Here is a 25,771-nt window from a genome sequence, read left to right as displayed (position 1 = left end):
GTTTTTAAACTTGTTGTTCTTTATTTTGCTACCTTGTCTTTTTTTTTGTTTGTTTGTTTTTTTCGAGACAGGTTCTCTTTTTGGTACTGTTGTCCGTCTTGGACCTAGTTTTCTGGACCAATGCCGGCCATCATGCCGGCTTCTTTGTTTCGTTTTGGGTCAGGGCCTTATCATGTAGTCCTACATGTATTTTAATTCACATAAGTTCGCCTTCTTCTAGAGTCCGGGGAGTCAGGACTTTGACCTGAATTTCCCTAAAAATTTTAGCTCCTTTTCGCTGAGTGAGTACAGCTCACCAATCAGGGATCATATTACTAAAAAGGAATGAACTGTCCAATCAGGAGCACGGACAGTCGCGGCGTGAGTCCCGGAAGCCTTTCTTAAGCTTTGTGGGGATCTGTTTTGGGTTCAGCTAACTCCGTTGCTCTTTGGGAGGATACCAAGACACGTCAGAAGCACGGAATGGTGAGTGTGCCTTGGACGACTGGAATCTTAGGTGGCGGGTTTGGGACAGGTGGGTTTGCGTAGCCAGCGCTTAGAGTTTCCCCTGGAGCCCTGCAGTCCAGTGGAAGGTGGTGGAATCTGGCCCAGCAATGCCAATCCCCACTTGTGCTTGAAGTGTGCACCCCGCAGGAGGCCTTGAGCCCTGAGTCCACCACTTTTCTGTCCTTGATGCAGCTGCTTCCCTGCAATCCCCAGCACCCTCAGGCGAGTCCTTGGCGTGACTTACACTCCATAGACTTTGCAGTGCGGTCGGGTTGGGGGATACTGAGTCCAGATGGTGCTGTGTAGGGAGCAGGGTGTTCTTGTGCTTCTGTTTGCTTTGATTTAGGCTTTATCCGTTATCATCACGGATTTGATTTCTGTCTCCTTCCCTCCCGACCCTCATCTGGTCGACCTCAGAATTGTTCCTCCAAGCCTCCTGGTGTTGTAATTTTTTTTTTTTTTTTTTTCTCCTCACAGATCAGTGTGTCTACTCCTTAACACTTGAATCAGTATGGTTTTTGGGATTTCCCTTTTGTATTCCTGTTTTTTGTTTGTTTGGGTCTGGTGTGTGTGTGTGTGTGTGTGTGTGTGTGTGTGTGTGTGTGTGTGTGTGTCCCTTCTTTTCCTGCTGTCTCTTCCAGAATATTCTCCCTCAGCCCTATCTATGCTCCCCTTCCCCACCTGACCCCCTCGTTCCTTTCCCCACCTGCCCCAGTCCACCTGTAAAATCTATTATATTTTCCTCCATTATATGTCCCCCTAGACTTTCTCCTTACTTAACCTCTCTGGGTCTATGGATTTTAGCTTGGTTATCATTTGCTTAACTGCTAATAACCACATATAAATGAATACATACCATATTTATCTTTCTGTTTCTGGGTTACCTTACTTGGGATGATCTTTTTCCTAGTTCTATTCATTTGTTTTCAAATTTCATGATGTCAAGAAAAAAACAAAACAAAACAAAACAAAAAAAAAAAAAAAAACACCTGAATGATACTCCATTGTGTAATCAGTACTACATTTTCATTATTCATTCTTCTGTTGAAGGACAACTAAGCTGTTTCCAGTTTCTGGATATTATCACTAGAGCAACAATGAATATGGCTGAGCAAGTATCCTTGTAGTATGATGAAGCATCCTTTGGGTTTATGCCCAAGAATGGTATATGTAGATCTTGAGGTAGATCAAGTCCCAACTTTCTGAGGAAATGCCCTATTGATTTCTATAGTGGCTGTTCAAGTTTACAGTACCTCCATCAATGGATGAGTGTTCTCCTTAATCCACATCTTTGCCGATGTGAGCTATTACTTGGTGTTACTAATCTTAGCCATTCTGACAGGTGTAAGATGGAGTCTCACAGTTCTTTTGATTTGCATTGCCCTCATGGCTAAGGATTTTGAACAGTTAAGATTTATCAGCTACTTGAGTTTCTTCTGTTGGCAGTTTTATGCTTATCTTTTGATACCTAGTTTCTTGAGTTCATTATCTATTTTGGATATCTATTCTGTAGATTGCTGTTTTCTCTGAACCATGGTGTACTTTACCATACAGAAGTTTCTAAGTTTCATGGGGTCCCATTTATTAATCATTGATCTTAGTGCCTATGCTATACAGCCGTCCTGTTTAGGAAGTTATCTCCTGTGCTGATGTGTTAAAGGCTATTCCCCACCTTCTCTTCTGTCAGGTTCAGTGTATCTTGTTTTCTGTTGAGATGTTTGATCCACTTGGACTAAGAGTTTTGTGCACGGTGGTATGAACTGTTTCCATTTTTCTACACACCAATACCAGCTTGACCAGAGCATTTGTTGAAGATATTGTTTTTTTTTTTTTTTCCAACGTGTATTTCTGGCTTCTTTATCCAGAATCAGGTGTCTAGAGGTATGTAGATTTGTGTTGCGGTCTTCAGTTTGATCCCATTGATCAACTTCTCTGTTTTTATGTCAACATCATGCTGTTTTTACTACCTTTGTAGTACAACATGAAATCAGGTATATTGAGACCCACCCCCAGTAATTCTTTTATTGGTCAGAATTGTTTTAGCCATTCTGAGTACTTTATTTTTCCATATGAAGTTTGCCCTTCCAAGGTCTGTGGAGAATTGTTTTGAAATTTTGATGGAGATTGCATTGAATTTATAGGTCGCTTTCGAAAGAATGGCTATTTTTACTATGTTAATACTACTGATCCATGAGCATAGGAGAGTGTTCCATCTTCTAATATCTTCTTCAATTTCTTTCTTTAAAGACTGGAAGTTTTTATCATACACGTTTTTCACTTGCTTGGTTAGAGTTACCTCAATATATTTTATATTATTTGAGACTATTATGAAAGTGGTGTTTCCCTGATTTCTTTCTCAGTCCATTAAACATTACTGTATAGGAAATGCACTGATTATTTTTAGTTAATCTAGTTTCCAACTGTTTTTTTGAAAGTGTTTATCAGTTGTGGGAGTTCTCCAGTTGAATTTTATGGTCACTTATGTATACTATGATATCATCTACAAAAAAAGATACTTTGACTTTTTTCTTTATATTTGTATCTCCTTTTTCTCCTTCAGTTGTCTTATTGATCTAGCTAAATCTTTAAGTACTATATTGAATAGGTATGGAGAGAGTGGACAACCTTGTCTTGTTCCTGATTATAGTGAAATTGCTTTGAGTTTCTTTTCATTTAATTTGATGTTGGTTGTAGGATTGTTGTAAACTGCCTTTGTTATGCTTAGGTATGCTCCATGTACACCTAATCTCTCCTGAATTTTGCCATGAAGGGGTGTTGGCTTTTGCCAAATGGAATTTTCTACTTTTAATGAGATGATCATCTTTTCCCCCTTTCATTATCTTTATCTGATGGAATACATTTATCTTGTGTGTTAAATCATCTGTGCATCTCTGGGATGAAGCCTATTTGTTCATGGTGGATAATCTTTTTGATGTGTTCTTGGATTCAGTTTGCAAGTATTTTATTGAGTATTTTTATACTAATGCATTAGTAAAATTGATCTATAATTCCTTTTTTGTTACTTCTTTATGTGGTTTGTCATAAACCATATCAAGGAACCTGTGGTCTAATAAAATGAATTGGACAGCATTTCTTCTGTTTCTCTTTTGTGGAATAATTTGAGTAGTGTGGGCATTAACTCTTTGAAAGTCTGGTAGAATTCTGCACTAAAGCCAGTTGGTATGGATTTTTTTTTTGCGGGGGAGGGGTTAGGTGATTTTTAATGACTCATATTTCACCAAGGATTATAGATGTATATATATTGTTTATCTGATCCTGGTTTAACTTTGGTGAAGTATCTATTGAGAAAATTGTCTGTGACTTTTAGATTTTCCAGTTTGGTGAAGTACAGGGTTTTAAAGTATGTCCTTATGAGTCTCTGGATTTCCTTGATGTCTATTGTTATGTCCCCTTTTCATTCTGGTTTTTGGTAATTTGAGTATTCCATCTCCATCTTTCAGTTGTTAGTTTAGGTAAGGGTTTGTCTGTCTTGTTCGGTTTTTTTTTTTTTTTTTTTGAGACAGGGTTTTTCTGTATTGCATTGGAGCCTGTACTGGAACTAGCTCTGTGCACCAGGCTGGCCTTGAACTCACAGAGATCTGCCTGCCTCTGCCTCCCAAGTTCTGGGATTAAAGGCGTGGGACACCAATGCCCCACTCTCTCTCTCTCTTTCTCTTTCTCTCTCTCTCTCTCTCTCTTAATCCTGTTGATCTTTTTTGAAACATTTATTTACTTATTTATATGTATATGAGTGCCCTATCTGCATGTGAAACTTTAAGCCAGAAGAGGGCATCAGATCCCACTATAGATCATTGTGAGCTCAATGTGGTTGTGCAGAATTGAAGTCAGGACCTCTGGAAAAGCAAACAGTCCTCTTAACCTCTGATCCATTTCTTCAGCCCCCATTTTGCTGATTTTCTAAAAGAACCAACTCTGGGTTTCATTGATTCTTTGTGTTGCTCTCTTTCTATTTTGTTGACTTCAGGCCTCAGTTTGATTATTTCTTGATGTCTGCTTTTCCTATATATTTCTTTCATTTTGTTCTAGAGCTTACATGTGTGCTGTTAAATTGGTAGTATGAGATCTCTCCAATATTTTTATGTAGGAACTTAGTGCTGTGAACTTGTCTCTTAGAAGCGCCTTTATTGTTCCCTGTAAGTTTGGGTATGCCTAATATTTTTTTTCAGTGAATTCTAGGAATTCATTTCTTTATTTCTGTCTTGACCCATTTTTCATTGAATAGAGAGTTGTTCAGTTTTCATTAGTTTTCAAGCTTTCTGTTGTTTTCTTGGTGACATCCAGATTTAATCTGTGGTGATCTGATAGGATTTGAGGAGTTTAAAAAAAATTTTTTTTTTTTAATCTCTTGAGTCTTAGTTTCTGTCCAAGTATGTGGTCAATTTGAGAGAACATTTCATGAGGTGAAATGTTCTGTAAATATATGTTAGGTCAATTTGGCTTATAATTTTTTGTTAGCTCCAATATTTCTCTGTTTAGTTTTTGCCTGGGTGACATGTTTATTGGTAAAAGTGGGCTATTGAAGCCTCCCACTATCAGGGTGAGAGAATCAATGTGTGATTTAAGCTATAGAAATATTTCGTTTACAAACTTTGGTACTCTTGTGTTTGAGAGATAGATTTTAAGAATTGAAATGTCTTGATAGATCTTTCCTCTGATGAGTATGAAATATCCTTCCCTATATATTTTGATTAGTTTAGATTTGAAATCTATTTTGTTATATACATTAAAATGGCTACACCAGTTTACTTCTGAGGTCCATTCACTTGGAATATCTTTTTTCATCCCTTTACCCTGAGGTAATGTCTGTGCTTGATATTGAGGTATGTTTCTTGGATTCAACACAAGGATGGATTCTGTTTTTTTTTTTTTGCATTTATTTTGTTAGTCAATGTCTTTACTAGGATCTTGATATGATTGATAATAAGAGATATCAATGACTAGTGATTGCTGATTCTTGTTATTTTGTTGTTGGTGATGGTGTGTGTGTGTGTGTGTGTGTGCGCGCGCTTCCCTTCTTTTGATTTTGCTTGTCTCAGATTATTCCCTGTGTTTTTATAAATACAGTTAATTTTTATAGGTTGAAATTTTCCTTCTAGACTTTCTGTATGTCTGGGTTTGTAGCTCAATATTGTTAAAACTTGGCTTTATCAAGTAATATCTTGTTTTCTCCATCTACAGTATATAAAAGTTTTGCTGGGTAACTGTTACCTGTGGTCTCTTAGAGACTACACACATCTGGCCAGACTCTTCTGGCTTTAGTCTCCATTGAGAAGTCAATCATCTCCCTTTATATGTTACTTGGTCTTGCAACTTTTAATAGTCTTTCTTGGTTTTATATGTTTGGTGTTTTGTTATATGGTGAGGAGACTTTCTTTTCTGGTTCATTCTATTTGGGTGTCCTGTATGCTTCTTGTACCTTTATAGGTATGTCCTTATTTAGGTTAGGGTAATTTTTCTCTATTTTTTTTAAATGCTTTCTGGGCCTTTGAGGTAGAATTATTCTTCTTCCTCTATTGTTGTTATTCTTAGATTTGATTTTTTTTTTTTTATAGTGTCCCAGATTTCCTGGCTATTTTGTGTCAGGAGATTTTTAGGTTGACATTTTCCTTCACAGATGTATCTATTTCTTCTATCATATCTTCAGAGCCTGAGATTCTCTCTCCCACCTTGATTAAACTTGCCTCTGTAGTTCCTGTACAAATTCCTAGATTTTTCATTTCCAGAATTCCCACAGTTTGTGTTTTCTTTATTGCTTCAATTTTTATTTTCAGCCCTTGGACAGTCTAATTCATTTCCTTCTGTAAGGAGTAAGGTTTTTTCTCCCGCCGCCTTCTCCTGTCTTGTCCTGCCACCGTGCCAGCCCCAAATAACACACAGAGACTCTGTATTTGATATAATCTGTTGGCCAGTTACTAGTTTCTAATCGGCTAGCTCTGTCTTAATTATTAGCCCATTTCTGTTGATCTATGTATTTTCACATGGTCTTACAGCAAGAGGCGGCTGGGGGTTCTGCCTTCTCCAGACTCTCCATCTTCACTCCTCCTTACTACTTCTTCTTTCCTCCTTGTCCCCTAGTCCCTCCTATCTTCCTTTCCTATTGGCCAACAGTGCTTTATTCATTAACCAGTATGAGAAACATATATACATAATGGCATCTCCTATCATCTCTTCTTTTTTGTCTAAATAAAAAGAAGGGTTTTAACCTTAGCATAGCAAAATATATCACATAACAATTATCAAGTAAGAATCACAGTTAACAATATTTAGTTCATTTCCCATCATCTCCTCTTTTCTGTCTAAATGAAGAGTTTTAACCTTAACATAGTAAAATATATCACACAACAGTTATCAAATAAGAATCACATTTAACAATATTTAGTCCATTAACATTTAGCAAGATTTGGAGAAAATATTCCATCATCTATCCTATCTTTGTGTGTCTAAAGTAACTTATCTTTAATCCTAACTAAGAAAAACTATAACCATAACTGTCTTCAACTCCTTTAAAGACCACAGAAGGATAGTATATAAACTCTAGAAATGACAGAGACATCTTGCCTTGTTAGTCACCTGAAGTTCTTCTGTAATCTTCCATCTTTAGCCCATAGGCCATAGTGTGTCTGGCAGACTCTTCAGCAAAGCAGGAAACTTTAAACTGTCTTCTTGTATTGGCAGTTTGTCAGTCACTTTTCTCTGTGTCCTGAAGACTGTCTGGAAGACTGTTCCATGAAGCAGGAACTCTGTAGCAATGTCCAGCTTGAATCAGCAGTCACTTTTCTGTAGGTCCTGCATGTCCAGTTTATACTTCATGAAGTCAAACAGTCCAGACATGAGCAGTATCTTGTCCAAATGGCTAGTCTTGCCATATTGAAAGTAAACTCCATAACGAGTTTCCTCAATGTCCATCTTCCTTTTTGACGCAGGTGGTGTTGCCACGAGCATTTATGTCTCACTGTCAAGAAAAACCCTAAACCATTTTAAATGCCATATTCTGTAGGTCTTTGAAAGGTTTGAAGAATGCCTATTCATCTCAAATACATGTCTGTATATCTAGAAATCTTAACTAACTTAACTATAATATCTGACTATCATAGGTACTATCTATAATCTGTATTGAATTATACATTACATTTCTAAATGAGCTATATAAACACAATACCTAAACAAAAGGAGAAATATACACATCATAAGATTGACCTTAAATTGTATCAATAAATGAAAATCCATTCCAAAACAAAGTATTCATATAGGGACCTCTATTATCTTCATATACTCGATTTTACAGTCTTGTGCTTCAACTATGTTGTGATGTTCATGGCTTGCTGTGGTAGGATAGCTGGATTGTAGTGGAGACATTGCCCAGACTCTTATTGCTTGTGTTTTTATGCTGGTATCTAGGCATCTGGGTTTGGGATGAATTATATGCAAAGGACTGATTTTGGATTTGTCTTTGTTGGATGGGCATTTTGTTTCTTGGTGTCTGGTTCTCCTCTGGATCCTCATAGAGTCTGATGACTATGCCTCATAGGAATTTCTTTGGCCCTGATAGTTGTGGCCACTGTGGGTTCAAGGTAAAATATATTTCCGGGTGTTGGAGCTGACACTTAGGAATAGGATAAGCCAGGGGTCCTGTGGGGTTCACAGGAGGGAGCAGAGCAGTGTGTTCAACTAGAATCCATTTAGTTCATCTTCTTATAATGGGAAGGCCGTGAAGAGAGGTCCCCCTATAGGCTCTGCTATATATTGTGCTGGAGATGAGACTTGGGAGTTGGACCTAGAGGAACTGAAGGAGTGGATCTACAGACAGTCTACCTGCTTCCCATACAGGAGAGGTCTGTGGTTAGCAGAGAGGCCTGCTGGAGTTGGGGTTTGGGCTAAAGCAACAAGTAGAGAGAAGTAAGTTAGGAGGGTCTGTGGAATGCCCAGGAGAGGTGGCCAAAGTGGGAAGGAAAGCTGCAGTAAGTGTTCTATTGCAGAGATGGTGATGAGACTGGGGAATTGGATTTGGAGGAGAGGAGGGAATGGTGAAGGAATTATTAGCTTACCTATTCTGACCTGCTCAGCTGGTGTGTTTCTAGGGAATGCCTGCTGATGTTTTAGGCTGGGAAAATTGGATGAATTGATGGAAGGAATGTTGGAGAATAGATGCTTGTGATCTTTTGGTGTTGGGGGTCAGAGAAGAAAGGGAGACCATGGCAAGTTTTTTGTTACAGAGCTGGATATGAGACTTGGGATTTGATCTCAGGAGCTGGAGGAGAAGATTGGGACTTCCTTCATCCTATTCAGCCCTGGAAGGACTGGCCAGGAGTGATCATTTTTCAAATTAAACCTAGAATTTTGGAAAGTTTTCCAAACTTTACGGAACATGAAAAAGCCCAGGGATTATGGCAGTTTCATGGAATTGGAATTGGATTTTGTGCTGCTCATAGTTTTCCTATGTTCTAGTCCAACCAGAAGGGAGAGTAATCAGTAATTTTCAAGATTACAGACATTGAGAAATAGTGCTGTCATTTCAACTCCTTCCTTTAGCCTTCAGATAGCTGGTTTTATTCATAATATAATTTCTGACTAATACGAAAGCTTCGGAATGTTCATCTGAAAGAAAGACAAGCTGTTGTTTACCTGCTGAGGACAATGTGTTATAACTGAACCTTGACTTGAATGTGCTATATATTTTTAATATATTTATTATACTTGTATGTATAGCTACTTTGATTTTCATTTTATTTTTAATTTTTATTTAATATTTAACACATTATTATTGCTTTCATTGTTTTATTTTGTTTTTGGCAACGGGGTTTCTCTGTGTAGCCCTGAAAACTAGTTGTGCTGACCAGGCTATCTTTGCATTTGGAGATACCCTCACATATTCTTGGATTAAAGGCTTGTATCACCACTTCATTTTATTGTTGTTTTGTTTTGATTTTTGAGATAGGGCTTCTCTGTGTAGCAACATTGGCTGTCCTGGGACTCACTATATAGACCAGGCTGACCTTGAACTCACAGAGATCCACATGCCTCTGCCTCCCAAATGCTGGGATCAAAAACATAGGACACCACTACCAGTCTTCACCACTACTTCTGTACCATCAGGTTGACGTGGAAATCACTGTATAATGAAGGAAAATCCTGAACATTGATACTGCAAACTTTTCCTGTTTTCTTTCCCATACTTGTTTTGTCCTTTTTATCCTCACTATATCTACCACTGTACTTGCACATCACATACCTGCTGCTATGCTTATACCACCCTCACTGCCCCCAGATCTCATGGAACCTCTCTTCTCCATGTTCTTTATGAAGCAGATGAGTAAGAGGTCAAAGACAGAATCTATTGATAAGATAAACAGGCAGCACTTATCTTTGTGTGCTACAGATACTTGGCTAGATATAATTACATTTCCAGTAACATCCATTTGCCGAAAACTTTCAGTCTTTATTGCAGATTCAAATTTCCATATTTATGTGATATAGCACCATTATTCAGACATTATTAGTTAATGAACATCAGGCTTATTTGTTTCTAGGTATTGGTACTAGAACAGCAATGACCATGAGTACATGTATCTGTTGTAGTGTACAAGACAGTTTTCCTTACATGTGGAAAGATGTATAACCTGGTGAAATAGTGCTCTGTTTCCCCTTTTGAGGCAAGTTCCCACTAAGTTGCTTGTTAATTGCAGCAGTTTAAACTCCCACCAAGGTGACTATTCGCTTTTCTTCAGGCTTGCATAGCAAGCTTTTCATCTGTTTACCTCTTTCATAATCAAACAGATATCTATTTTATTGCTTTGTTATTAAAAGATGAAAAAATCATTTAATATATGTTTATTACTGGGAATTTCCGCCATATGAATAATGTATTGTAGTCATATCTAGCCCTTATAACTCCAGCGTACCCAACATTTAATTTCATGTGTCTTGGGTTCTTTTGATTTTATAACCCACTGAGTTCAGTTAGTGGGTACAGATGTGTGTGGTCATCTGCATTAATTAGCATGACAACGTTCCAGTGACCACACTCACAAAGCAAAAGACTCTCCATCCCCAGAGAGCCATGAATTTCTTTCTTTCTTTCTTTCTTTTTTGTTTTGGTTTTGGTTTTGGTTATGTATGACCTTCTTGATGACCAATCCCATCATGCCAAAGTGTTTGGCTGATATTATCTAAAGTGCTTTGGTGACATTAAGAATTTGAAACATTCATGGTTGTGACATTAAGCTCCTTCTCAATAATTGTATTCATTTCCCTTAATGTCTTTGGCCATTGACCTTACTTAAAACTTAACTGTTCTTGTTTAACATACATAATTTTGTTTCTGTAATTGATATAGCTGTAAGTCATTAAGAAATCACTTGTTTAGGTGGATGTTGTTCTAAATACACACACACACACACACAAAAAAAAAAACATAGAGAAAGGGAAACATAATTTTTCTCTTAAATTCCAGGTGGCTGGAGATTTAGGGCAGTAAAACTGTCCTAAATTCAAACTGTGGAACCCTACATTGTTTATTATTCAGAAGAGTCATCTATTAATCCAATTTTCTTTCCTATTGAGTTCTGTTTTAGTTTGGGTTTCTATTACAGTAACAAAACACCATGATGAAAAAGCAAGTTGAGGAAAGGGCTTCTTCAGCTTACACTTCAATGTTGGTGTTTATTACCAAAGCAAGTCAAGGCAGAAACTCAAGCAGAGCAGGAACCTGGAGGCAGGAGCTGATACAGAGGCCATGGCGGAGTACTTCTTGCTAGCTTGCTCCCCATGGCTTGCTCAGCCTGCTTTCTTGAAGAACCCAGGACCAGCAGCCCAGAGATGGCACCATCCACACTGGATTGGTCATCCCCCATTGATTACTAAAAAATGCCTTACAGATGGACATTATGGAGGCATTTTCTCAATTGAGACTCCTTCTTTTCTGATGACTCTAGCTAGTGTAAAGTTAACCTAAAACAAACAGTACAATTTCCTATCCATATCTGGTAAATATTGTAGCAAACATGGCATATTGTCAGCCAACCTGTATTGTAGGTCATGGAGGCCTCAGAAAAGTGACTGAAGGCAGGAGTTCATTTCATATCACAATTGAAGGGTACAGACCATAAAATGCAGAACCCTGAAACTGCTAGTTAAATCAAACACAATTAGGAATAAAGTGTAATTGTCTGTCAGCTCCTTCCTACCACTAAGGTAATCCCTATATAGTTCATGAAACACTGCCTCTCACATTCCTGTGTTGTCTTGAATTTGACTGTGCTCCATTGGGCTCACATATTTGAAATCTTGTTTACCAGTTAGTGGAATTGTGTGCAACATTTTTAGGAAATGTAACCCTATCATAGGAGGTGTGTCAGTGGGGATGATCTTTGAGGTTTTAAAAGACAGTGCCAGGCATCTTTTTACCTGCTGCCTTTGGATAAGGACTAAAACATTCAGCTACTGTTTTAATTCTATGTCTTTCTGCTTTCCATCACCGAAAATCATTAACTAAGTCTCTAATGAGTTTTCTGTAATCCAATAATAGGTTTATTTGCCAACACAGTAAGCCAGATCAAGATGAATTAGAAGTAAAAAACAAGGTTTATTTGGGCAAAGTTCTCCTGAGTGATGCTTGGGAGAAGGGGACAGGAGAGAAATCACATGGCTGCTCTAAAGCTAGGGCCTTAAATCCCCTGTAGGCAAGAGGTGATGGTGCATTTTCCACAAGCTAGATTCATGCCCGATTATAACACTTTTGGTGGACCCTCTGAGAGCCTCTGGCTGCTGTGATCACCAGGAATGTGGAAGCAGACCTATTGGAGGTCTTTCTGAGAGAGTGGGATTTGGAGTGAGAGGAATGGGGCCCAGTTGGAAATTCCAGCTGTACACTTCTAAAAGTGTACATAAGACCCAATTAAGTGCTTTCTTTTATAATAGTTGCTTGATGATAATGTTTCTTCTAGCAGGTGAATAATAACTGAGACATTGGGTCCTCCTTCATTACATCAAGTAATCAAAGTAGCATCCCCCAGGTATTCTTTAATCTTACTAAAGAAACATTTAGAGATTTTTTAGAAACATATGTGCTTCATAATTCTGTATCCCATCAGTGTGTCTGCTACAAATAACTATCCTAATATATGTACTCTTAGGAGCCAGTGACCTTTGAGGATGTGGCTGTGGACTTTACTGTAGGAGAATGGGCATTGTTGGATTCTACTCAGAAGAAGCTCTACAGTACTGTGATGGAGGAAACATTTTTGAACCTGATCTCTATAGGTAAAAAAAAAAAAAAAAAAAAGTTCATTGCTTCTTCAGTCAGAGAAGGACTGTTTTCTGCTTATGTGTGTAGTGTTGTGGTTGTGATTTGGATTCTTGAAGGAACTGTGGTGAATTTCATGTGAATACCCATGTCATAAAACCTAGGTTGCAACAATTCTTTATGTTCAATATGAATGTCATAAAGTATTCTGGATTTTCTTCTAGAGAAAGCACTAGAAGAAAATAGTGAAGAGGACTACAAAGAACTCAGCAGAAATATGGGGTAATTTATATTCAGTAGAACAGAATTTATGTCAAACATGTGGGACTCAAAAGACAACTAAGATCCTGCCACATGTTCCAAATACACCTAAGTGAAAAATGATACTACACAAATTCCTGCAATGGAGTAGTGCTCCACCATTCAATATTTGAGTACCCTGCCTGTGTAATCTATTAACATCACAAATATGCCATGTAACATTAAGCTCTGAAAGCTTTTCCTGCAGATTATTATACCCAATTTCACTTCATATCCGAAAGTATTTACTGTCTTTCTATACATCATTCTGAGTTTTTATTTTAGGTTAGAGCTGTAATATAGTTGAGATATATATATATATATATATATATATATATATATATATATATATATGACAGCCCCTCCCCCACCCCCAGGGGTGGAGTTCATTTTTGCTTACACTTTCTTGTCACAGTCCCATCATAAAGGGAAGTCAGGGCAGGGACACAGACATGGCAGGAATCTGGAGGTGCAAACTGAGGCAGAGGTGATGGAGAAAAATTCTGTTTTCAGGGGTGCTCCTTATCCATTACTCAGCTTCTGGGTTATTCAACCCTGCCCTACATCTCCCCAGAGACATCAGATTGGGTTGGGGCACTCTGCCTCAATCAGTGATCAAGAAAATGCTTCCATGGGCAGGCCTAAATGTCAGTCTGATAAAGGAATTTTCTCCTTTCTGGTTCCCTTTTCTCAGATGTGTGTCTTAGTTTGTGTCCAGTTGACCAAAACTAACCAGCAGGCATCTTTCACACACAGCTCATGTACTCCTATCCATGGGCACACTACCTGACATTTTTGAATCTCTCCTTTATCAATAAAGAATGTGAAAATGCTCCCACAGACTTGTTTACAAGCTAATCTGAGCCAATTTCTTATTTGAGGGTCTCATTCTGATGGATCTTGTTAATAACTAACAAACCAACACTGGCTGAGTATATAGAACACTCAAAGGCCACAGTGTTTCATCACTACAAGTGATTGTTATGATTGTCTTCTAACAATAGGACTCTAGCCTCTATGTTCACTCCTTTTATGCCACTCATATGTTCATGTGTTTGTATTCTTGTATACACCACTTATGATTAATAAAAAAAATTGTGGAAGGAAGAAGAGAACAAGTGATCCTTTACATCAAGAATAAAAGTTAATTTGTGAGCCCTCCACATGAATGCTGGTCATCAAATCTGTCTGCTGGAAGACTAAGACTTGTTCTTAATATCAAAGCCTGTGATACAGCTCTTTCATACTTCTTATAAAAGTAAAGTCCACAGTCTACTTCTGTACACATGATAGGATCTTTACATGTTTGTTTGTTTGTTTATTGCCCCTGAAAGATATAGTTGTAGTGGTCCACACAAGTCAACCTCCAATATTTTTCTTGGCTACAATAATGCTTTTCTCATTTCTTTTTCAGAGCTCAGGTGATTGAGAAAGACTGTGGATATGCATGCACTAGTAGTTGTGATACAAACCAGGAACCTATTACAGGGAATAGCATTAATAAAGACATGCCTCCAGCAATAAGAGTTTGTGAAAGCCCTTTTCATGTAAGAAGCATCATTAGTCATTCAGCCTTATATGCGTATCTCAGAGAAAAAACTAGAGGGATACCATCTGTATGTAAGGAAGCTAAGGCAAAAGCTTTTACATATCAGGCACATTGGGAAGATATCCACCATTCTGAATCACTTCTAGTATTGGAAACTTCTCCCAAGGAGAAACCCTGCAACAGACAACAGTGTAATGAAACTTGTAGGAGTCTCCCCTTTGAGCAGCCTCAGGAGAGAACTCACGATAGAGATAAACTCAATAAGAATGTATTAATGAGATACACATGTCGCCAGAATGATGGACTTCATAAAGAAGTTAAAAAATTTGTGTGTAAGCTCTATGAAAAGTCCATCATTGATTCCACTAGCTTTATAAACCATGAAAAAAGTCATATTGGAGAGAAAAGATATATTTGTAGTCAATGTGGCAAAACATTTAATTATGCAAAATGTTTAGAAAACCATGAAGTAACTCACAAAAGAGAGAAGCCTTATGTTTGTAAACATTTTGGAAAAGCCTGCACACGGTACAGTTATCATAACAGTAATGAAAGCAGTCACAAGGGACAGAATCCTTATGCATGTAAATATTGTGGAAAAGGCTTCACCAGCTCCACTTACCGAAACATCCATGAAAGAATTCACACTGGAGAAAAGCCTTATGCATGTAAGTATTGTGGGAAAACCTTCACCAGTTCGGCTTATTGTAATATTCATGAAAGAATTCACAGTGGAGAAAAGCCTTATGCCTGTAAGCATTGTGGAAAAGCCTTCAGCGACTTAAGTCGTCGTAACAGACATGAACGGAGTCACACTGGAGAGAATCCTTATGCATGTAGGTATTGTGGAAAAGCCTTCAGTGACTCCAGTCGTCGTAACAGACATGAAAGGATTCATACTGGAGAGAAACCTTATACTTGTAAGCATTGTGGAAAAACCTTCACCAATTTCAGTTCATGTAAAGCTCATGAAAGAGTTCACACTGGAGAGAAGCCTTATGTGTGTAAGATTTGTGGGAAAGCATTTACTCGCTCCAATCAACTGAGTATTCATGAAAGAGTTCACAGTGGACAGAAGCCTTATGCATGTAAACATTGTGGAAAAACCTTCAAAACTTCTACTTGTCGAAATTTACATGAAAAAATTCACACTGGAGAGAAATCCTTTGTCTGCAAAACATGTGGGAAACTGTTCATTCAGTCTAGTGATCTTAACAAGCATGAAAGAGTTCACTCCAAAGACAAGCCTTATGCATGTAAGCATTGTGGAAAATCCTTCAGTGACTCCAGTAGTCGGTACAGACATGAAAGACGTCACACTGGAGAGAAGCCTTATGCATATAAGCATTGTTGACAGGCCAATTTCAGTTTGTGTAAGGCTTACAAAATAGTCCACAGTGGAGTGAAGTGTTATGTATTAAGTGTTGTGGAAAAGCATTCACCTGCTCCAGTCATCTGAACATTTATGAAAAGACACTGCAGAGAAGCCTAATTCATGTAAACATTGCAGGAAAAACCTTAAACTTCTTCTAACTGTAACTTGCATGAAAGAAAATTACACTGGAGAGAAACCCTTTGTGTGTAAAACATTTGAAAGATTTAACTCTAGTGACTTTAAAAGGCATGAAAGAGTTCACTCAAAAAACAGGGCTTATGCATATAAGGATTGTGGAAAAGCCTTCAGGTGCTCTGGTAATGTTAACAGACATGAAATGCCTCACACCAGTTGGTAGCATAATTGTGGTAAGGATTGTAGATAACCTTCAGTACTCCACTTGGCACAAGAGTAATAAAAAACATTCACATTGGAGAAAAATCCTCTGTGTGTAAACATTTGGTAAACTCTTTGTCATTGTTATTTTATCAAGCATAAAAGATCTCACCCTGGTGAGAAATATTATCAACATTAGCAATGTGGGATAGCCTTCACCATTTCCATTTTCAGTATTCCCCTTGCCTTGCAAGCATTTACACTTGAAAGAGGCCTAATGCATATATGCATTAAGTATTGTGCAGAAGTCTTCATCAGTTCCTTTTGCCATGATGTTCTTAAGAATTCACCCTAGAGGCAGGCCTTACCTGCATAGCTATGGAAAATCCTTTAGCAGCCACTTTTCCTATTCTATTCAAAATTGTTTTCCACTGAAGAAATATTCACGGTTTTTAAAAAAACATTGTCCTTTTAAACAATCTGCCTCTGAATTTCTTTGTTTCAAATCTATGCTCAAACTCAAAATGATCCCACAGTGAAAACTGCAGTCTGTAACCAGTATTAACTCTCTGACACTGCATTGGTTAAGTTGCTTCTGTTGTGAGGTATGAAAGATGAATGCGGTTATAACATGAGATTCATTCGCTAGTAATGGTTCTTGCCAGGAAAACATGATTATCTCAGTTACCTCCTTGGACCTTACATAGTGGAAATAGAGATACAATTCCCAAAAATCACATGCATACTTTGTTTTTCTTTTTTTTTTTTCTTTTTTTTTTTTTTTTATAACCAAGTCCATTTAAATGAAAACAAACAGATAATATTTGGGAAATTGGGTGTCATTCTTTCCAAACTACTTCCTGCTGGTAAGGGGCACTGTCATGGGGGATTCTAAGAAGATGCAGAAATCCTGGCTGTAGTCTGCAAGGCTGCTTTGTCTAGCTGTTTTGAAAGTAGGATCACCTGGTACTCTGTTTCAGGTAGCCTGGCTTGATCAAACCACATTATTCTGGAAGGAATCCACAGCTTTTCATTTTCTGTGGAAATAAAAATAGAAATCCTTTCCCCCAGTAACTTGTCCTTGAACTTAAATTTTGGATTCGAAGAATTTTTTTATTTAATTTATTATTTTACATGTCAATCCCAGTTCCCTCTCCCTCCTTCTCTCCCTCCCTCCCGTTTACCCTCTCTGCCCTTTCACATGCACCCTAACCACCCTCCCATCCCCCTACCCCAATTCCATATGGAGGGGAATGCCATCCAGTTGGGGTCATGTAGATCTGACAGGTCATGTGAAGTAGGGACTAGGGCTTCTCTCCTGTCTCTAGGTTAAGGCAGTTATCCCTCCATGGGGGATGTGTTCGCAAGGTCCTTTTGTGCATCAGGGATACATCCTGGCTCCACTGCCTGAGGTCCCTTAGACTGCTCAGTCCTTCTGGCTGAGACCCATATTCAGGGGGGCCTGGGTCAGTCCCATGCTGGCTTCCCAGCTATCAGTCTGGTGGCCCATTAGCTCCTCCTTGTTCAGGTAAGCTGTCTGTATGTGTTTCTGCCGCCTGGTCTTGTCCTCTCCATCTGCATCTGGGTTCTAGTTTGACTCTGTTTATGTATGGGTGTTTGCTCCTGTTCCCAAAAGGCATTAGATGAGGGCTCCATGGGAAGTTAGTTGTTGATCTTACTATCCAGGAAGGGCATTTATGGTAGCCTTTCCACTGAAGCTCAAATTGTTAGTTGGCGGCAGTCTTGTAGTTCTCTAGACCTTTCTTTGTGTTCAGTTTTATCTTCAAACCAATATTGGCTCCGTCTTTTATGCTCTCTCTCTCTCTCTCTCTCTCTTTCTCTCTCTCTCTCTGTGTGTGTGTGTGTGTGTGTGTGTGCGAGCGTGTGTGTCTTTCCTGTCTTCTATTCCGAACCGGACTCAATCTTCCTGGTCGCACTTGTTTTCCTTTCCTCCCCTCGTTTTCTCCTACTTCTCTCTCCATTCGCTGCCCCCCCCTACTTCCCCTGTGCTCTGGGGGACTTGTCCCTTCCCAGTTCTGTAAGGGACTTTATATGAATCTCTTAGAATACACCTTGTATCCTAGTTCCTCTGGTGGTGTGAATTATAGGCTGGTGATCTTTTGCTCTAGGTCTAAAATCCAAATATGAGTGAGTACATACTGTGTTCCTCTTTTTGTGACTGGGTTACCTCATTCAGGATGGTTTCTTCAAGTGCCATCCACTTGCCTGCAAATTTCAAGATACCATTATTTTTTTCTGCAGAGTAATATTCCATTGTGTAGATGTGCCACATCTTCATTAACCATTCTTCAATTGAGGTGCATCTAGGTTGCTTCCAGGTTCTTGCTATTACAAATAGTGCTGCTATGAACATAGTTGAACAGATGTCTTTGTTGCATGGATGTGAATCCTTTGGGTATATGCCTAAGAGGGGGATTGCCGGGTCCTGTGGTAAACTAATTCCCATTTTCCTGAGGAACCGCCATACTGATCTCCAAAATGGCTGTATGAGTTTGCACTCCCACCAGCAGTGGAGGAGTGTTCCCCTTTCTCCACATCCAATCCAGCATGAATTGTCATTGGTGTTTCTAATTTTAGCCATTCTGGCAGGAGTAAGATGGTATATCAAAGTTGTTTTGATTTGCATTTCCCTGATAGCTAAGGATGTTGAACACTTTCTTAAGTGTCTTTCAGCCTTTTTGATTTCCTCTATTGAGAATTCTTTCTTCAGTTCTGTACCCCATTTTTTAATAGGGTTATTTGGTGTTTTGTTGACTAGTTTCTTGAGTTCTTTGTATATTTTGGAGATCAGCCCTTTGTCAGATATAGGACTAGTGAAAATCTTTTCCCAGTCTGTGGGCTGCCATTTGGTCTTGTCCACTGTGTCCTTTGCCTTACAGAAGCTTCTAAGTTTGAAGAGGTCCCATTTATTAATTGTTTCTTTCAGTGTCTGTGCCTCTGGAGTTATGTTCAGGAAGCAGTCTCCTATACCAATTTGTTCAAGGGTACCTCCTACTTCCTCTTCTAAGTGGTTCAATGTGGCTGGATTGATGTTGAGGTCTTTGATCCATTTGGACTTGAGTTTTGTGCATGGCGACAGACATGGGTCTATCTGCAGTCTTCTACACAACCTCATCCAATTGTGCCAGCACCATTTGTTGAAGATGCTGTCCTTGCCCCATTGAGTAATTTTAGCTGTTTTGTCGGAAATCTGGTGTTCATAGGTGTGTGGGTTAATATCAGGATTTTCAATTTGATTCCATTGGTCTACCTGTCTATTTTTGTGTCAATACCAGGCTGTTTTCAGAACTATAGCTCTGTAGTAGAGCTTAAAGTCAGGAATGGTGATTCCTCCTGAAGTTCTTTTATTGTACAGGGTCATTTTGGCTATCCTGGGTCTTTTGTTTTTCCATATAAAGTGGATTATTATCCTTTCAAGGTCGGTGAAGAATTGTGGTGGGATTTTAATGGGGATTGCATTGAATCTGTAGATTGCTTTTGGCAAGATTGACATTTTTTACTATGTTTATCCTACCTATCCAAGAGCATGGGAGATCTTTCCATTTTCTGGTATCTTCTTTAATTTCTTTCTTTAGAGCCACAAAGTTCTTATTATATAGGTCTTTTACTTGTTTGGTAAGCATTACACCAAGATACTTTATGTTGCTTGTGCACATGCATACTTTGTAATGAACACAGAGAAAGTAAAACAGAGATACAAATGAGTAAAGAAATAATGACATGTTTATGTAAGAATGGAGACATAACTAACAAATACAGTATTTTTATACTGAAAGATACAGATTAGGAGACCCGCAAAAATGTAATTTTAATTTCCAATATTTTACTGTATATAGCATGCAAACCATTTTCACTATGAACAATATAATATCTGTATTTTGTCGGTTTTTCATTTGTTTTCTTTAACCATGACTATGGCAGAAGCTTTGAAATCAGGTGTAGCTGTGACGTGCGTAAGAATGGCCAATACACAAATAAGTGTGAAACCTTGTTCCCATTGATGGATCTGTTTGAGAATGATCAGAAGGTATGGCCTGTGGTGAATATCAGTCACTATAGGCATGATTGAGATTTTTAAAAGCTACTAGTGTAGTCTCCCTGCCTCCTGATTGTAGATTATCCTGTGAGCTGTCAGTTGTGACACTATGCCTTTGCTCCACCAGAACAGATTCTAACACAATGCAACTTCAAGCCCAATATAGCACTTCTTTTTAAAATTTGATTTACTTTTGAAGGTGTTCCCTTAGCAGGTGATGTCTTGCAGATGTATTCAGTGGTTCTGGGATGTTGGTCATTAGTTGATTTCTACATTATGAACAGTAATATTTTACCAGAATTGCCAGTTTCTTTTTTCTAAATTCTATTTAAAGAAATGTATGGGCACTACTTCTATAAATATTAAAACAACTTTTAAGGTTCAGTTTGGCATTATGCTGTCCTGGTAAAATGGCAGAAGTAGATACTTTAAAATCCATTTTCTGTTATCATGGTTTGTCAGGTTTCTAGTACAAAGCATGATATCTCTCCTGTTGGGCAGGCCTTAATTCTAATTATATAGTAACTGGTTACCAACAAGACATGGATGCCACTATTGTATTTTTTTTTTTTTTTTTTGATATTTTGCCAAGTTGATCACTATTTTGGTTCTTAGTGTTCTTAGTACTTTTCTATTGCTGTTAAGAGACTGCATGACCAAAACAACTTATGAATAACAACATTTCTTAAGCCCCTGATTATCGTGGCAGACAACATGACAGTAGCAAACAAGAAGGGGATTGAACAGTAGCTAAGAGCTTACATCATGATCTGAAAATTGGAGACAAAGAGAGAGTGCTAATGTGGAACAATGTAAGGGTTGAAACTTAAACCATCTCAGGGACACACCCTCTCCAACTAGACTACATCTTTCTTCCTATCCCAGTTCCCTCTCTGTCCTTCCCTCCCTCTCTTCCACCCTCTGATGGCCTCCCCAACCACCCTCCCGTCCCATTCCCCCCCCCCCCACTTCACATGTAGGGTGATGCCTTCCTGGAGGGGTCATCTAAATCTGTCAAGTCATTTGGAGTAGGGACTATGCCCTCCCTCCTGTCTCTAGATTAAGGGAGTATCCCTCCATGGGGAATGTGCTCCCAAAGTTCTTTTGTGCACTAGGAATATATCCTTGTTCCACTGTGAGAGGTCCCTTTTAGACTGCCCAGGCATTCTAACAGAGACCCATGTTCAGGAGGTCTGAGTCGATCCAATGCTGGATTCCCAGCCACTAGATGAGGGTTCTATGATGGTGGATAACTTAGTCATTAATCTCATTATCAGGGTAGGGCATTGATGGTAGCCTTTCAACTGTTGCTCAAAATGTTAGTTGGGGTCACTCTTGTAGGTCTCTGGACATTTCTCTAGAGTCTCTCTCTCTCTCTGTCTCTCATCTATTCCTCCCCTGACTCCCCTATTAGTCCCCTGACTAGGAAGATTCTTCCTAGTCCCACATGCTTTCCTCTCCTCCCCTTTTCTTTCTCCTAGGCCCCTCTCCACACACTGCCCTCCCACTCCCAATACCTTCCGACAGTTCCACCAACTGATAACCAAGCATTCAAATATACGGGTCTATGCGGGCCATTCTCATTCAAACCACTATGGAAATCACAGTTGGGAAGGGGGCTGTTGAATGCTTTCCTTCCTCATCATCAAGCACTTTTTCTCTAAAGACTAAATGAAAGTGGTTTTACCATTAGATTCAGTGCCACCCTTTGAAGTCCTGAATCCAATGTATGCAATGGTTCTAGTATTTCAGACTTCAACCCCTGAGAGATGACCAAATTAAATAGTAATAGCCTAGATTACTTTTGGGATTACATAGACTATCATGAACAACTCAAATGGATATCTCTCATGCCTGGTACTCGTATTTTCATTAATGTAGGGTTCCTGTGGGGAAGCACTGTAAAGTTGAAGAGAGATCACTTGAACAGGGGTGGAGAGGTGGAGTGTCAAGACCATGATGGAGAAAACCAGAGACAGCTGACCTGAGCTAGTGGGAGCTCATGGAATATGGATGGTTGGAGAACCTGTATATCTAAATGTGGGTGACAGTTATCTTACCTGATCTGTTGGGGGGCCTCTGGCAGGGGCACCAGAACCTAACCCAGGGACATGGACTGGCTTTTTGGAGCCCATTCCCAATGGTGCTCAGCCTCGATACAGGGGGAGAGTCTTGGTTCTGTCCCAAGGAAGGCCTTACCCCTTTGAGGGTGGAAGAAGGGGTGGGATTGAGAACTGGTGTTGGTATATAAAATTTAAAAAGTATATTTTTTTTAAATAAAAAGGGGGGGGACTGGAGAGATGGCTCACCAGTTAAGAGAGCACTGGCTGCTCTTCCAGCGGTCCTGAGTTCAATTCCCAGCAACCACTTGGTGGCTCACAAGCATCTATCAGGATCTGGTGGCCCCTTCTAGCCTGAAGTCATACTTGCAGGCAGTACACTGTGTACATGATAATCCAAAAAAAAAAAAAAAAGCAGGCAGAGTAAGGCATGCAGGTCAAGCCAGTAAGCATCATATTCCATGGCCATATATGTCAGCTCCTCCTTCCGGGTTCCTGCTCCATTTAGTTCCTATCCTGCCTTCCTTCCTGAGCATGGGGAGCAGGAGCCCTTGTGTGGAAACATGCTTATTGTTGACCTTACCATGCAGTGAGTACACCTTATCTGCTTTTACCTTCTCCATGGAAGGAAGATTTGCTAGTTTCTCTAGTGCTTTCTCAAAATTCTGCCCTTGTCACTTAACATGCATGTGTAAGAGCCCTCAAGTTAATTTTGTACAAATCTTAAAATCTGTTAATACATTTGCATATAGACAAAAAGTATAGTCAATTGATAGTCTGCTCACTCAAACCTTGAGCTGCTGGAAGCAGCTTCACCAGTGTAGAACAATTGGGGACTATGGACTCAAGCATGCTTGTAGGGTGCATACATCAAGTGCTTGTGGTATAGGCATTGCTGGGCCAGACTCCACATTCCAGCACCAGGGGAAACTTTTAGGTGATGGCGCTACATACCTCCAAAGTTACTAGTGTCTCAAGCCACCATCAAAGATTCCAGGAGCCCAAGACTCACTCACAATTTTATACTTGTGATGTTACTACACTTCCATATAATAGTATACTGTTTCATATAAATTGTAAGTAAAGCTCCAAGTTGTTCTATCTTATATGCAATTATTTTGCTTATCATTGGCTAGAATTACCTAGTATACTTATAATATTCACTTCAATTTGAGCAAGAATTTACACTAAAATAAGGGAACTGAACTGTATTCACCATTTTTTAGCCATTTAATACTTTTAGTAACATAGCAGGATAAAATATCAACATTCAATAAACAATAACGTTTTTCTGCTCCAACAAAGACTAGGGTCAAAGAGAAGATCAGTAAAAAATCATATTCAGAGTAACAGGAAATGAATTATTTAGAAATGAAACCAAGCAAGGAGGTAAAAGATGATCACAATAACAACCTCCAATAATAAAGAATTTACCAGGAATAATATTGTACAAGTGAACATTGGCCTTGATAGAGTGCCTTAGCTGTAAACACAGCATTCTTGTGGAAATATGGTCAGCCTTGTTCAACCATTATGGGTCATCCCCGGCAGGAAGTCTGCTGAGACAGACATCTTCCTTGAGCAAATAATTTTAAGAAGAGATTGCATAAAAATCAAGTAGCCAGGGAAGATGCATCAAGTTCTTCATTCCCATGTCCTTCCAGGGGCCTATAAAGGGTCCCAGGCAGCTTGGTCCCATTGAAAAGGAAGAAAATCAGTGTCATTTGCTGTATGTGCTCATGACCAGTGATACTCTATGGTGATCAGACTCTGGACTCTTTTCTTTACTCCTCACTGTGAAATCGAACACTATTGGAGACACTAATATTTTTTTCTTCAAATAATTTTTTTCTGAAAAAATATATTAAGTACTACCTCATGTAATCTCTTCTGTTTGGAGTAGCAACCTGGAGTAAACTAATCAAACATTTCAACCACAAGGCCAAGATCCCCTTCATGGGGCTCACAAAGGTCAAGGCTGACACAGCTTTTTCTTAAGGCCCATTTTTTCTCCTGAGGAAAGATCAATGCAAAAAAAAAAAAAAAATCTAATTGAAAATTCTCTTCCTCCATGACTGTCAATTTTGACTCATTCTCACAGAGAGAACAAAAACTCAGTCATCTTTCATCCTCATTTTTAAGAAGTTAGAATAAACACACACACACAACCACACAGTTACACACACAAATTCAAACATGATGAGTAAGTAGTTGGGAATTGAGGGATGATGCCTAAAGTCATTGTAAGTCTTGGCTTGTAACTCAATACAAAGAAAAATATAAACTTACAAAATGTGACTCTGGTGATATATTGTTTATGATTTAATAAAGCCATTGGGATTAAAGGTATGAACTATAATTCTCTTTTAGACTGATTCAATATTGTGTAGATCTGGGTGCCCTTGGACTTAGAGATCCATCTACCTCTTAATTCTGAGTCCTAGGATTAAAGGTTTGTACCACCATCTCCTAGCTTCTGACTGCTGGGATTAAAGGTCTGTGTTTGGCTTCTATGGTTTGTGGCTGACTGCTTTCTGAATCCTCAGGCAAGCTTTAATAAACAATAAGTAATATGTTACTATAGTCTTTACTCATCAGAATATATAGACACCCAAAGGTGGTTCTTGGGGGTCTCTACTAAGCAAAGCTTAAAAAGGCTCCAGGAAGCACACTGGGACTATCTGTACTCAACATCAGAGAGTTAATTTCTTTTAGGAATATTGTTCCTGATTGGTTAACTGTACTCATCACACAACTCAGACTATAATATCAAAACCTTTTAGAAAAGTTTAGGTGCTAGCCTATAATGCTACCACTCTCAAGGAGGTGAATATCTGTAAATTCAAAACTACATGATGAGATGCATACTCAAAACCAATTACAGAAGCCAGGCATGGTGGCAAACATTTTTAAGTTCTACATTCCTGAGACAGAATCAGGATAATCACTAAATTGGACTCTTGCCTGTTCCAGAGAACTAGTTCAAGGGGTTAAGGGTGGGGACAGCCGATAATACCTAAAGGAAACCTGTCTCGAAAAATTAAAACAAAGAAAAGAAGAAAAGAAGGGAGAAAGGAAAAGAAGCAAAATATAAACAAAACCAAACGATTTCTACAAAATCTAAACAAAAACCTTAACATATTATTGAGCTCTGAAACTGACCTATTCAATCTAGGGATGTCATTGCATTGTAAGACACCATTCTCTAGGATTTTCACTGCATTGACTCCCTTTTTGAATACATAGAATTCCACAATGTCCTTTTTCCATTGTGTAGTGCCTTAAGCTTGTTCTGTACATTCAAAACCCATGGCCCAAAGGAAAAACACCAGCACTTCAGGGTATG

General features: G+C 38.8%; 1 protein-coding gene across 2 annotated transcripts; it reads left to right on the top strand.

Annotated features, from left to right (window-relative positions):
- Nucleotides 1–400: 400 nt before the first annotated feature.
- LOC127216725 (zinc finger protein 14-like) lies at nucleotides 401–16,428 on the top strand. 2 transcript variants are annotated; one of them, XM_051177542.1, is made up of 4 exons: nucleotides 407–465; nucleotides 12,639–12,765; nucleotides 12,973–13,030; nucleotides 14,463–16,428. In XM_051177542.1, exons 1-4 carry the CDS (start codon nucleotides 463–465, stop codon nucleotides 15,949–15,951), a joined length of 1,677 nt encoding a protein of 558 aa, XP_051033499.1. In that variant the 5' UTR covers nucleotides 407–462; the 3' UTR covers nucleotides 15,952–16,428. The 2 variants fall into 2 exon arrangements, with proteins under 2 accessions (XP_051033500.1, XP_051033499.1); XM_051177543.1 differs by lacking the exon at nucleotides 12,973–13,030 and having other exon boundaries at nucleotides 401–465.
- The last annotated feature ends 9,343 nt before the right edge of the window (nucleotides 16,429–25,771 follow it).

Source organism: Phodopus roborovskii, unplaced genomic scaffold (genome assembly GCF_943737965.1).
Source record: "Phodopus roborovskii unplaced genomic scaffold, PHOROB, whole genome shotgun sequence".
In the NCBI taxonomy this organism is placed as follows: Eukaryota; Metazoa; Chordata; class Mammalia; order Rodentia; family Cricetidae; genus Phodopus; species Phodopus roborovskii.
Note: the sequence above shows the minus strand (reverse complement) of the source record. Positions and strands in the feature narration are given on the sequence as shown.

Bases quoted from the DNA above. Each gene is read 5' to 3' on its own strand.
- LOC127216725 (XM_051177542.1), top strand. The intron at 12,766-12,972 runs GTAAAAAAAAAA...ATTTTCTTCTAG, and splicing joins TTTGAACCTGATCTCTATAG to AGAAAGCACTAGAAGAAAAT. The intron at 13,031-14,462 runs GTAATTTATATT...TTTCTTTTTCAG, and splicing joins GAACTCAGCAGAAATATGGG to AGCTCAGGTGATTGAGAAAG.